This window comes from Limulus polyphemus, unplaced genomic scaffold, assembly GCF_000517525.1.
Source record: "Limulus polyphemus unplaced genomic scaffold, Limulus_polyphemus-2.1.2 Scaffold7875, whole genome shotgun sequence".
In the NCBI taxonomy this organism is placed as follows: Eukaryota; Metazoa; Arthropoda; class Merostomata; order Xiphosura; family Limulidae; genus Limulus; species Limulus polyphemus.
The window spans coordinates 1-15,235 of record NW_013673485.1 but is presented as its reverse complement, the minus strand read 5'-3'; the positions used below and the strand labels follow the sequence as shown (position 1 = coordinate 15,235).

The 15,235-nt window shown below is 30.3% G+C and overlaps 1 protein-coding gene across 1 annotated transcript in view; it reads right to left on the bottom strand.

Moving 5' to 3' along the window:
* The window catches only part of LOC106474931 (transmembrane protein 185B-like), a 26,380-nt gene extending 12,968 nt beyond the window's left edge, over positions 1-13,412 (bottom strand). The window contains exons 1-2 of the mRNA XM_013935629.2: positions 12,898-13,412; positions 7,810-7,986 (exon numbers count right to left, since the gene is read on the bottom strand). Coding sequence (XP_013791083.1) covers positions 7,810-7,986; positions 12,898-12,935 — 215 coding nt within the window. The 5' untranslated portion in view covers positions 12,936-13,412. The remainder of the gene's footprint in view (positions 1-7,809; positions 7,987-12,897) is intronic.
* Positions 13,413-15,235: the final 1,823 nt, after the last annotated feature.

The window sequence follows — 15,235 nt, the reverse complement described above, 5'->3', positions numbered from 1 at the left end:
AAATAAACAATCATTTCTCTTACCGAGAATTCCACTTAAACGATTGACATCATTTGGAGATGAGGGGGTAAATGTTTATTAAAGGCTCTGAGAAGTTTTAAATTAGTTGTCATATTAAAAACAGAATACACTGTGAAAACGCCCTTGTTTTTTTTTTTTTTAGTTATTTTATGGTGACACCTTTATAGCTAAGTACATGCAACAGAAGATAAATTCTTCGAATCTAAATTACTATTCTATTTTCTTTTTCTGTTGAGATTATTCAACATATAAAATCATAACTGAAATGTTTATAAATTTATTGATGAAAGCTGTTATAACTTATTAATTCTATTTCTGAATATGTTGACTCTATTTGCAAAACTTTTTATTCACCTGCATTGTATTTAAAAGAATAATTTGTTTTGTTGTGTATATTTTATTAATTATTTTACGCGACTGACAAACCGAGTGTTGTCTTTTATGTTTATGTGCGTGAAAGGTAAATATTTCTAAAATACTGCTGATTTTCAAATATGTTAGTTTACGTTAAAGGCAACGAGTAAGGTTCAATATAAAGCTGAATTTAAATTGTGTATGTATATATATTTTTTAAGTGTTTTAAAACAGAAACTATAGGGGGCGCTAAGTAAGTATTAGAATCATGTGGAGTGTAATTAAAGTTGCGACAATTTTAAGATTATTGCTTTTAGTTTTACAGGTATTATATAGGTTTTAATAGTATAATAAAGCCTGTTCCATAATGATCACCTTCTTAAAAGCTAATTTTGTTACAGATTTCAAATTTAAAAACCATCTTGCTCATTAGACCTAACTATTTTAAGTTTTGTCTATACATTGATTAAGCCTAACTGTCAGATTGACTATAGTGATAGTAATACCACTGAATAGTGAGACATTAATAAAGCACACCTAGCTCATTTTTACTTTTAGTGGATTTACTCTTGGAATATTTTGACTTGTTACTTTTAACAGGTCGAAAGCAAGTGATGGGGAATACTTTGTTCATTTCTGTTTTTATTTCATTATTTTAAATCTCAAATGTGCCCCATCCCTGATATAAGATATATATTATAACTGGTCTTAGTCTTACAATTTATGAGTTCACCCAACTCTTAGCTTATTCTTGCAAAATATATATTTAATTATTTATTATCATGTGAAACTAATATTGGTTTGCAAAAATCTGCCCTAACTACAGCCAAATCCTGGCTTATTATTTTTGCAAATTATATGATTCATTATTTATTATTGTCTATAAACATTATGTCTTAACAAAAAGATTGGATTAAACATTAAATGTAATTAAAATAGAAAAAAAGTTCATTTTGCATGGCCAAAATGCCCTGTTGTGGTAGCCATCATTTGCATTAGAGACATGTATCTAATACAGATGTTTTCAGTTGTCATCAGTGGTGTAGTGGTAAAATTGTTTATGCTGGAGTGTCATGTAAATCCTAATCTTTTTACAGCCCTGAAATTATATATTCACACATAGGCTGCATTTCAGAAAGATACAGTTAGTAAATTACCTTGAGTTTATATAGCATTTCTGTGTCACTATATTTATTATTTTTTAAACTTTCTTGTGGCCTAGTGTTGAACTTGTAAAATAAAGCAACTATGTTTATAAAAGTTTATTTTAGGTGTAATGATACATTCAGTCTTTTGTAGGATAATGAATACAACATATAAGACAAAAATAAGTAAAATTAAACTTGTTTTGTAATAACTTATAGTAAAGGGGCTATAAGTCACTTTTCAATAAAACATAGAAATATACTATAGATATTTAAAACATAGTAATTTGCATATCTGATGTTTTTCATCATATATTATGTAAGAATATGCCATAATTCAGGTGAATTGTGTAACTGGAACTTTCTTTTTAATGATTTAGTATTTGACAAAGACATTGCATGTGAAGCATTTTATTAGGAATGAGGGTTAAATAAGTGTTTGTGGGGGGAGGAAAATCCATTACTTAACATTTCTCATTATTCCTACAAACATTGTAACAGTACAAGGCACAAAACTTGTATATAAACTTTTTAATAGAATACTTCACCTAATAAAGTTCGAAACAATTCTTTATTTTTTTTAAGAATATTCATGAAAATGCAGTTAAAAACACCAAATTTTACTCTGTTCATTTGGTATCAGTCACCTAATGGTAGCATTATTGAAGTAGAAAAAAAAGTGTTGTATGTAGGCCTACATGCAGTTTTCATGTTTTAGCTTTCATGCCCATTGTATGTGTAAGTGAGCTATGTAAAATATGATATTGGGTGACATTTTTACAATTGGTTATGAATGTAAATAGTATTGTAAATTAGGATGAATTTTATCAAGGGAGCTAAAAATTAGTTACCGTGTTTTTCGGTGTATAAGACAGTATAGGACGCAAGCAGATTTTGACATCAAATTTTGGGGTAAAAAAGTGACCGAAGGTATGAATAATATATATGTATATATACGATATACACAAGCCATGTGTAAATATATTTAAATAGGCATGCATAGTTTAGTTCAATTGAATGTGTTATTTATAACAATAGTAGTTTTTTCTTTTAAAAACAACTATTTATAATGCTCCCTAAATAATACAAAAATAAGTTACAGTGAAAGTAATGAAGATTCTGTAGGTTTTGAACCAAACTAAATACCAGTAAATCTTTTTTTGATTGACGGTATTTTCTTATTTTGATGTTTTGAGTTCTTTTGTGTTTAGAACAATATATACTATTTTTTAAAGTATCAAATTGAATTTTTATTCAATAAAAATCTTTCAAATGCGACTGTAGCTTTTTTCCCCCCAAAAACTTTGTCTTCAAAATAAGGGTGCGTCTTATATTCCAAAAAATACAGTATTTCACAGCTAGATTAATCTAACACTAAAATCCCCTATTAACGAACACTAATACTGTTACTAGTTTATTCGTATACCATGTTTAGTTACACATATCTAATTGCAAGTTTAAATAATGTAATAACACATTAATCCCTCAGTGACTATCAAATAAACACAATAATTTCAACTCTTAAAATGAACAAGTATTCCTTCTTACTTCATTAATATTTGTGACAGTTCTTTATTTTATTATTCAACCACCTCAGCACTGCTACCTCAAAAAAACGTGGTATTAAGTCTATTGTCATAACTGAATGCTTAGCTCTACCTACAGTAATAATAAAACCTAAAAGTATCCAATCCTAACCAATCTAACTAAAAAATACACCAAAATAACTATTCTAATGATACTAAAACAATACATAACTTCTCCAGACAAAAAATAAAATTTACAACCACAAGTATTTCTAATTTCTCTATCTCAGAGCTCAGAAATATATATATCTGTTAATTTCTAAAACCTTTTTCATGTGATTTTACTGTCAAAAATGGAAATAAAGTTCTTTTACATATTATTAAATAGGAGAGAAAGTTATCAGACTAACTAAATATTCTTCAGAATAAAAACATGGAAACTGTGTAACAACTGACAGCAGGAAGAGAAGATATCACAACAATATAAACTAAACAATGCACTGAAGCTTTTAAAAATATGTTGTTCTGAAATCACATAATGATTGTATTAATTTAATTAAAATAAAGAAAATTGGCATTTAAAAAACAAATTCAAGATTGTAAAGCTATTGGTTCTTATAAGGTTTATCTTAAAACTTTTAACAAAATAAAATTAGGAGTTGTTGATATCTTTATTAACTATTTCACAAACATTTCTGAACAGATGAGAGTTAAGAGGCTAAGAAATTGAAGGATTACCAGACTGGTTTCTGACATTGATAAAGTGTTGGTATCTATAGTTAGATTATAAAAAAACAAAAAAACAATTTCAACCTAATAAATAGCGGCAGGACTTGTTTTTTCCTGTCCCACCAACTTGCTTGAGTTATTAGATAAGCGATAAGGCTTTTGCTATTTTGGATAAAAGCTTCTTATTGTTGAAATTGTACAAAAACAAAACTACTTAGTTATAGCATGGTGAAAAAACTAAAAACTTATTTCAGAATTGGCTAAGAGGCAGAAAACAAAACAATAACAAGTGAATAGTTTTCCGGTGAACGCATGAGGCCAGGGGAATTCTCAAAGATTACTTCTAGAACTTTTGTTATACATTATTTAAAGAGATTATACTGAAATCTTAATCACCTGCAAATTATTAAAATTTGTAATGACCTAAAAGTGCTGGGAAATGCTGATATCAAAGAAAATAAAGTAAACGAATATGTAGAAAATGTGTTTAAAAATTGAGAAAACCATGAATTTAGTGAAATGTAGTTAGGACTTAACTTGTATGAAAATAATTTTGTTGTTAGGAGCAGAGAAGGTGACCTACATTATCCAAAAACGTTTGTACTATCTGTGGCAAATGCAGAGAACATTGTCACTTTCTATAACACTACCTTCATTTGAAGTTGTGTTCAATTCTCTCTCATTACAACGATAGTTATCCATTGGAAGAGGTGCGTGAAAAGCCTTCACTTATCATTGTCTCAAAATAATTAGTATATAAGAGACAGTTATATTACTAACATGTAAAATAATTCAAAATTAAACAGTTCAGATCTTAACACTTTTTTCTTTTTCTTCAACAGGCAAATTATCAAAAGTTTTTTCTATTTCTAAATTGGTAAATGTAAAGTGAGTGAAGGCAACTACACGTCAATGGTAATGAGTACAAGCTTTGAAAACTTACTTCTTAAGCTAAGGAATGGTTTATCCGAGATGATGTATGCTAATAATCTACATGAAGATTTCACTGAATACCTGTAATATTTATTAATATATACCACCCTTTCCTTGCTTTCTCTGATGAATCAGAGAAATCTAAATGAGCCAAGTGACCTCCTGACACCTTGCCCTTATATTTGATTCATTAATTCTACATATAGGTTTTCTTCTTCTTCTTCTCCTTTTTTTTTTATTTGTATGTTAATGTAGTTTCAAATTTAATATTTAGCATGAAAAAAAAAACTATAAAAACTCTGCAAATGAAACAACACATAAAATAATATGCAACATTTGGAATCAGGATTTTGAGAATAGTCTCATTTATAGAAAATTCTATTTTCAATTCACATACATGATCAATTCATTAAATGCCATTTAATGCTTAAAATTTGAAAAAATAAATTAAGAGCCTCCTGGTTTTATAGATTATAGAAGATATTAAAAATGTACTGTAATACAGACATTGAACCAACATGATTTCAAAGGGTAAAGAAACACATTGTAGTTTAAAGCTTATTCACCTTGAAGTAAAATCAAACTGAATCAATTTAACATAGAAAAATTTTACTAACACCAAAAAATTGATTACCCATACAGGATGCTGAGAAAACTCAAATTTCACTTCTTAACACATTGCGGACAGGTTACGAGTTTACTTGGGTTCCGTTCAAAGCATTCTTGTGCGTCATTTATTAAAATGATGAGTTTGAAATGGAGTCAAACACATTTTATTTTCTTCATAGTTCAACTATATTTTTTATTATTTATTTGAAACTTACAGAGTATGTACATGAAGACATCTAGTAAGTTTTTAAAGTATGGTATCTTGTAAAACATTTTCCTATATGAAGTGGAACCACACAAAACTTGCATATGTATCGCATTTCACTTCTTTTCCCATGGGCATTACCATCTCTGTAGGCTCTGGTAGGATATTTCTTTTTTCCTGTGGATGAAATGAACATAGGAATATGTTGCTTCATGTCACCAGACGATGGACCTGGTTTGTTCCTCTCTAATTCCAGTAAGCCTTCTTTCTCTTTTTCAGTAATCCATTTTCTTGCCACAGAGAGGAGGAACTGCTTATATTTTATTTTTTTCTGTTCATTCAGGGCTTTGTAGATTATACATGAATTGAAAAGGCCAAAATTAATTACATAAAGTACTACCTTTTCTCTCCATTTCACTCTTTTTTCTGAGAACGGTGTAGTATGAGAGATACTGATTTGCACAATCAACACCTTTCATGTGGGCGTTGTATTGGAGAACACACACATTTTTTCATTTCTTCTCCAGTTATTCCATCTTTCTTTCCTGTGGTAGAAACAGATGAGTTATGGATGGTTGAAACCATTCTCACTTCTCTCTTGTCTTTCCATATGAAAATGAGAACATCGCCTTTTTTCATTGTTGAATCTTCAGCCTTCACGCTTGGCAGCAACCCTCTATTCATTCTGATTGTTCCGCAGACTCTTGTTTTATGTTCTAGGAACAGGTTTGCAATGGAAGTACTGTTGTAATAATTGTCCTGGTATACATGGTGCCACAATCCAAGATTGGGAGCAAGAACTGAAAGAATAGTCTCCTCCAACTTTTCCCCTTACCAGTATAAATCTTCATGTTGCAAATATAACCTGTGTCACTCTCACATACCATTCTTACCAGCAGGCCATATTTTACCATTTTTATAGGGTTATAAGTTCGTAATTTTAGACGTGCTATCTATGGAATCCAGCCCTCATCCAATAACAACTGTTGTTTTGGTTTGTATAGTGTCCTGAATTTATTGAGGAAATAATCCAGTACAGGTTGAATTTTGAAGAGCCTGCCTGAAGACTCATCCATTTTCTGATTATCATTGAAATACCAAAATGTCCAAATTTGTTGAAATCTCTTTTGGCTCATTGTCTGCAAAAATATTGGGCTAATCAAAAGAAGATCAGTTAGCCAATAATCTTTCCAGTTATATTTCCTTGTCTGTCCCATTAGTAGAATAAGGCTTAGGAATTTCCTCATATCTGGAGGTGCAACTTCAGACCATTGAAGTCTTTACATGACATTTTATGTTTCTCTGTAGTTTGATTATATTAGGTACACATTTCCTGACAAAACATTTCAAACAAGTCATCACCAAACATTAGACTTGTCACGGCTGCAATACTTTTGGGTTCGAATGGAGTTATAGTGACCCCTGAATTTTCTTCAAACATTTTCAAGTTCGGTGGAATATCTATTTCTGACCAATTATCATTATCACAATGGGAAAACAAATCACTAACAGGAACATCTGTAGAATTATCATCACTTTCTGATTTAGAATCAGTTGAGAACACAACAACTTTACATATCTTTGTAGGTCTAACAACGTCGCTGTAGCTAGAGTCACTGTCAGAATGATCCTCAAACACATCCACATCAGAATCTTCACCTTCACTTAGAAGATCTGACTAATTATCTCATCTTCACCCAACACGTTACATTTTCTGCAAGAAGGTATTTATAAAAATATGGGTATTGTAACAAAAAAAATCAGAAAAATAACCGTCTGGAACAAAATAAAATATGTCTGACTCCTTTCGAATGCAACTTTTTAATGAATGGCACAGAAAAATGCTCTGCACGAAACATGAGTAAACTCAAGGCCCATCCATCATTTTTTTATACTTTTAATTTTATTTTTCATGTTAATTTTTAAAATGTGCAAGTTGTTTTATTTACTTGTGACATATTTGGTTATAACATCGCATGGAATTTTGTTAATATTTAAATCAAGGTTTCATAGAAGTAGGGTAAAATAACTGGAATCAAGGTTTCAGAAATATGGGACAAAATAACTAAAATCAAGGCTTCATATAATTGGGGTAAAATAGGTAAAAATCAAGGTTTCATAAAAGTGAGGTATAATAACTAAAATCAGGGTTTCATACAATTTGAATAAAATAACTAAAATCAAGGTTCCATAAAATTGGGCAAAAATTAGTTTCCAAAGTCTATCTTATGTCAAGTGTGAGTCTTTAACAGAGACAAAAACAGCATAGATTTCTTCTTTAATCTACCTGTATTGAGGGTGTCTCCACCATACATAGCTTCCCATACTGGCTCCTGCAATGACCAATCCCTTCCAGATCCAAAGAGGTAAAAAAATTGCCCAATAATTCCACTGTATGGTACCGTCTAAGCGCAATGCAAACATCAAAGTGAACACCAGTAGACACAAGTACACAATGAACTTACTGAAAATGGAAAAATATTATGTTTCATAAAAGAAAAGAAGTAATAGAAACTGTTACTTAAAAATTAACTATTGGTATTTAGATGTTGAGAAAAGATTTGTTATTACCTGTTATAACTGCAAGACATGTCTAACAAAAGGTTTATTAGTAACACGATCCTTTAATGCACAGTTTTGGAATCAAATACAGAAATACTTTCAAATGATTGCATTAATGAATAAAGGGTAACTTTAGACCTTATTAAGGTTTCTTTGTACTAATTAATATATGTATTCTTTGTTACATATAAACATAAACATGCAGTCACAAAATTACTACAAGTTTTGTTAAAATAATTCCCACTGAAACTTAATATTTCTTAATTTGAATAATTTTGCATAAAATTAAACTTAACTATAATAGAGCTAACTGGAGAAATTAGTGGGGGTGGGTGGATCCTGTCACTTTGAAACTAAGAATTGATGATGTGCTATTTCGATAGTACACTTTTCACCATGATGTGACCAATAGTTGTAGGTGACCATGAATAATGTCCTTGGTTGTTCGGCAGAAAGTCAGACCTCATAACACTAAAATTCAGGTTTTGAAACCTGTAGTTTTCAGAACACAGATAGACCATTGTGTACCTTTGCACATACAACAAATCTAAGTAACAATGTGCAAATAGTGGAATTGGTGAAATCAAATATCCCTAATTTCAACAGTTTCACTTAATATTTTTCTTGTTTCAGCACAAGCAAAAATTTAAAGAATGAAGTCCTTTAGTTTCCAATAATAATCATAATACATAAAAATGCCAGATACTAAAAGAAACCATTAAACTATACAGCCAAAAAAGGGCCTTTGTTTGATGGTGAACTTATGGTAAGGTTTAGAACAGATCATTTACACAAGAAATTGAAAAATGTACAAGTAAATAGAACTGAATTGCCCAAACATTGTCTCTGTTCCCTAATAAAATACATTTCTTTTGTTAAAATGTTGAGAAAAGTAATAAATGTTGGAAACACAAAGATCTATATAATTATGATGTAGATTAAAATTTGTATTTTTTTTCAAAAAGCATATTACCAGGAAGTGTTGGACAATGATCTCAATTAATTAGTTACCTATGAGTATCGATTAATATCATAAAAATAATTAACTTAATTTAGTGTTTCCTATTATTAATGGTATCAATTATTCAAACTTTCAATTAATTGTATTCAATTCAATTTACTTTGTGTATTCTGACAGAATTTGGTAAGCTTTCAGTAAACATTACAAGCAGGTTGTACACAAAAAATCTGATTTATGAATAAAGTATTTTTACTAAATATTTGTTGTAAATTTCCAAAGCCCTTACTTAGTCAGTCTGAGTGAAAGGTTATTTTCATACTAAGATATTTTTCTTTTCATCTTATTTTCATATACTCTAGAACCTTCTAATCAAACATAAAAAAAAATTTCTGCCTTTTAAAACTTTATGTTTTTATCTCTTATTTTCTCTAACACTAATTGTAGTGAAATCACCAATGTACAGTGATATGAAAAGTTAAATATATGAAATAAAATGAATAATATAATTTTTTTTCTTGCACTGACTCCAGTATTTATCAGAAAGAATCAAATTTATTATTTTAACACTTTGAACTTCTAACCTTTTCACATCTGCTTTCTTTCCATTTTATGGTTTTATTGCTGTAACTTGAACCCACAGAGTTAACCTAAAACTAAGTGATCTGAGTGTTCTCACACCAGGGCTTGAGCTTATTTAATTTCACATATTTTCCTTCAATTTTGTTAAGTTAAGATGAGCAGTTTATAACTTTTACACTTTAGTTATTTCTGCTATGTAAGCTGAGAAATACATACTACATCCATGCTAACATATCCTATACTATTAACCTGATAGTATGTATTTTAAACTACAGTTGATCCACTGCCACAACCAATACATTAAAGTTGTATAGTTGAAATCTGATATATATATATGCACCATTTAATTTAAAAATCTTAAAATACTGATTACAAAACAGTAACTGTATTAAAGTAATTAAATTCATGTATTTATACTAAACATTTTTTGAATTCATACTTAGGTTGCCTTTACTTTGGATACAAAAGTCATACAGTTATTTTAATCTAAATGCTTTGCATATTGCATCAAAAAATAGATGAACTGGCTCAACATGGGCAATTTATTTTGTATACACATTTTTTCCCGAAACATACAAAACATGCTTGTTTTGCCCTATATCAGTGAATGTTCAAATTGTTTTTAAGTACCATATTAGCAAACAAATGGTCACCAAAACTAGTCTTCTGTTGCACTGAAGACATAGCAAAACTGCTATAGAACACAGAGTTCAGATTCCATTGCTTTTATAGGCAAAATCAATACTTTTAACTGGATTTCAAATGCTCAACACAATCTAAACATCTTTGAGCATATTCTTCTGTTGATTTTTCTAGCATTTTAGTAACTTCCTAGCATGAGGATTACAAGTATTCTATGTTTGTCTATACTGCTTCACTTAACAAAGTTCTTGATCCAATACAACAAATACTAGTAGTTTCATAAAATCCTGGTTTTGATAGTTAAGTGCTCTTAAGCTACACAACAAAAACAAAACCTAATGGTATGTGCTATGTGGACAACTTGTGTTACAAATCTAAAATTAAGGTAAAAAGTGGCTATGCTCAGGTTTGCTTCGAAAATAGCTTGATTATTTGGGCACCAACTTTGTAAGGTGATTGTTTTGATTAAATTTTCAATCACTTTAAAATTCACTTTCAACACTCCCTGGACTCCTGACTGGATAGTTGCACTTGGTGGCCAGAATGAGATTGGTGGAAGCATGAGTGTCATAGATACTCTAGGTAAGGTGGAAAGTAGCTTTTACTTCAAGACCTGTAAGCCACAAGCCTTAGTTTGCAATATCTTTTCTTATTAAAGCAGAAGAGTAGAAAACATTTAAAACTCAATCTTCACATATTCTTCAACGAAAACTTTTTGCTCACCCTTAAGATATGTAAAATAAAAAAAATAATAACTCATCCCATTAGTTTTAACATTATCAGTTAGCTGTTTCCATAAACCATTTTGGATTTTCTAATTTCTCTTTTTAACAAGATTCCTAACTTTCCTACACTTTCTGTAACTCTTCCAATTGATCTGTCAATTTAAACTTCTTAAACTTATGATATTCATCCTCAAATTTCTCTTTATATCTTTAGTAAGCAATTAGGTTTTATCCTTCTGTTAACTTTTGCCATGAATTAAAAGCAATTTAATTTTCTAAATTTCCCAAAACTATCCAAAATCACATATTGAGTCATTATCCATTTACGAATGATATACACATTTTTACGAGGCTCTGACATGATAGATATTTATACAGTAATGTGCAGTATCTGAAACTACATGCTGATAATTATTTAAATTACTAGCATATAGCCTGTCAAATATGATGGGACAAGTACTACCATCCTCACCCCATAGTATACCCTAACCTCACATTTCATAGCTAAATGAAATATTTAAATTTTGTAAAATCAAGCTTGATCAACAAAGAGGCTGAAAAGTGCAGTCAAGGTAGTCAAATGTTGGTAACTTCCTTTATCAGCCAATCAAAATTAAGATAATTCATGAAAATAATTCATGGTGTATTCATAGAATAATTATTGGTAAAACCACTTAGATTAACAAATTCTAGCATATAGAAAATTCAGTGCATTTTGGTGACACTATGTTCCAACAATGGGTTTTATGTCATGTAGCTTAGCAATAAAAGTATAACCTAATATTGTTGTTAGTCTGTGTACTGAAAGTATAAAATGAAATGTATAAACAAAACTGGAAAAATATTTACTGATATCTTAATCTCCATTGATTAAAGAGTTTTTTTTATTATTAAAAACATTGGTGATATAACAGAAAATTGCTTAATTCAGAAACGATTTAAGTTTAAAATTGGATCGAGCTTTTTACTTTCATTTTATGCACTTGGCTCTAGGTTAAGTTATCCCACACTACGTCTTTACCTTAGGCTTATTCTACCAACACTCACTACCTTTAAGGTTTCACAGCACCCACTCCCCCATGGCCCCTTTTGCATCCCCATCACTACAGTCGTAATGGGCAAACAGTAATCAAACTATTCTATCTGGATAAATGTATTTTGGGTTTTAGAACTCCTCCTATTTTGAGAAATGAAGTATGACGTGATGAGACACACACTGGCTTTGAGTTTTATATAGGTTAGATATATACATTTGTTTGTGAAATACATATTTAAATTTTTTACAAACAAATCACTTATTAATTATAAGTAACTAATCATAAATTGTAACAGCTATGTATATTAGAATTAAAATGTAGCTTGCAAAGCACTGAAACTAATTCTATATAACAGACAAACAAGCACTACTGTTATAAACTGATACACATGAAAAACTATAAAGGTAAAACCTACATTCATAATTTGATATACCTGCATGTAAAATGTTTAGATGCATCAAACCATCAAGTTGAGTACCATAACAATATTGTTTGGCCACAACAGTATTGCAATTGTTATTACAGCACATTAGTTCTCAAGTACTGGTACATCTATTATAATGCTAACAGTAACACAGAACAGGTGCAATGAAGTGCACTACAACAACAAGATACAATTATTCTTCTGTATCATATATAACAAAAATTATCAGTTTTTGATTAAAAAAAACGTTTTCTGTTTGTTCATTTAAGTTATACTCTAAGCATTATACATTAAGCAACTTACAACTAAAACTGAAATATTTGAACACTAGCTTATATTACTTGTGAATGATTTTAGATAATTCTATATATAATACATTATATGATATGTGAAAGAAGTTAGCAATGCTACCATATTTAACTGCAAATTGTAATGTACAGCTTACCTTGGATTAAAATCTTGAAAAAGATTTTGAAGGTTCATATTTCTTATCGAAATTCCACACAACAAATTCAATATACTTGTCTAAACAGTTTGAATTTATGACCAAAAATAACTACTGGGGTGGAAATAGACCTAATTAGTATGCCTACACTACAGCTGTTACTGTTGGTGTTAGTATTATCAAGTTATCACTTTATGTTAATAAATTATAATAAGATCCGAGAAACCACTTTCAAAATGAATAAAAATAGTGGGGAAGAAACTAGAAAATAAATTTTGATTGTATCTATTTTTATAAAACTTTTTAAAGCAGCTTTATAACAAAAATATTAAAGTTTATAAATGCTACTGAATACTCAAACAAATTCATGAAACTTACAAGAACTGAATAATTTACTTAAAGTTAAATATATATACTTAGGCCTAACGCAGTAATACCTAACACTAACAATTATCATGCTTTAGACTATTAAACACAACAGATGTTTTCCAAAGTGAGGGTGAAGACGTGCTAAACGTCAGATGTGGGATTTTATTAGGGACCACTTGTATATATTTATATTGTGCAATTGCTAAAATGAAATGATAATACTATAAAGACATTCCTCAAAGTATTATATTTACACGAGAAATGATATCCACGTTTAAATAAGAAAATATTACTCTTACAGACTTAAACTTCAGGTACATCAAAATTAACATTCTGAACTAAATATGAATTCATATACTGAATGTGTACTACAACAACCATAACACTAAAGACCCGCCCCTGTCCCCCGATGGGACAGCGGTAAAGTCTTCGGACTTACAACGCTAAAATCAGATAGCTCGATGTGGCTTTGCTATAAGTTTTTGTTTGTTTGTAATTAAGCAAAAAGCTTCACAATGAGTTATCTGTGCTCTACCCACCACGAGTATCGAAATCCGGATTCTAGCGTTGTAAGTCCGCTGGGGGGCTTTGCTATAAGAAAACATACACACACCCTCCCAGTGAGCTCACAAAGAGTGCATGAGATAAAATTCCAGAAAATCATAAGAAATTTAAAAAATTTAAATTGACTGCTCTGACAGGAGATTCAGAAGATTATAAAAGATCAAGAAAGTTGATGAAACGGGAAATTAGGACATCAAAAAGGATGTATGAGAAAAGGTTGGATGAAAATGTAAAAATTAACAGTAAGGATTACTTTAAATACATTAAGGGTAAACAAAATGTTAGGATGGTGGAAGGAGAGATGATAAATGAAGGCTTGCACCTAATGATTATGAGATGGCTGGGTTATTAAATTTTACTTTTTCTTTTGTTTTTACTAACGAAGATTTAAGCATTATTCCCCAATTTGAACAGTTGATAGATGGAAACTAGATCGAACAAGATTATTGTATTAATTCTGAGCTGGTTAAGAAAAAATTGGGAAGTTTAAAGAATCATGAAACTCCTGGGCCAGATAATATTTCCCCAACGGTTTTGAAGGAGGCTAAAGATTGGATATGTGAGCCATTGCTACTACTTTTTATCACTCCTTGAATAGTGGACAGGTACCATAGGATTGAAAGTTAGCTAAATGTAACTCCTCTTTTCAAGGGAGGTGATAAAACTTGTCCCAGTAATTATAGATCTATTACATCACTTGTGAGAAAAGTTTCTGAAAGTCTGATAAAAGATGCTTTGCAAAAACATTTAACAAAGTTTAGAATTTTATTGGATAGTCAACATAGTTTTACTAAGGGAAAATCCTGCCTTACAAATCTTTTGACATTCTTTGAAAAGGTTACTGCTTATGTAGACGAGGGTAATAATGTATATTTGGTGTATCTGGACCTTCATAAAGCATTTGACAAGGTACCTCATAAAAGGCTTGTAAAAATTATATCTGTAGGCATGGGGGATAAATTAGCAAATTGGATAGAAGAGTGGCTAGTTGGAAGAAAGCAGAGAGTTGTTATAAATGGAGTTCAGTCAAAGATGATGAAGATGAAGGAATGGTCAATAAATTACTTAATTTTGCAGATGATATTAAAGTCTTGGGTGTTGCTAGATGTGAAGAGGATGCTGCTGATTTACAAAAGGATTTATATCTTTCAATGAGTTGGGCAAATAAATGCAAATGGGTTATCATAATCTGAATTATAAGTATAATTTTGATGGGAATAACCTTAATGGTGTTGCGTCAGCGAGGTCACGTGACATCCTTCTAGAGATATCCTGTTCCTTCATGAATGCTCTAGCGTTTACTAGATATGTGTTAGTCTTGTATATATAAGGCTGTCTCAACGTGACGGAACAATGTGTAATTGAACTGCCGAGAGAAAATATTGTTGAACACGTGAAACGTTCG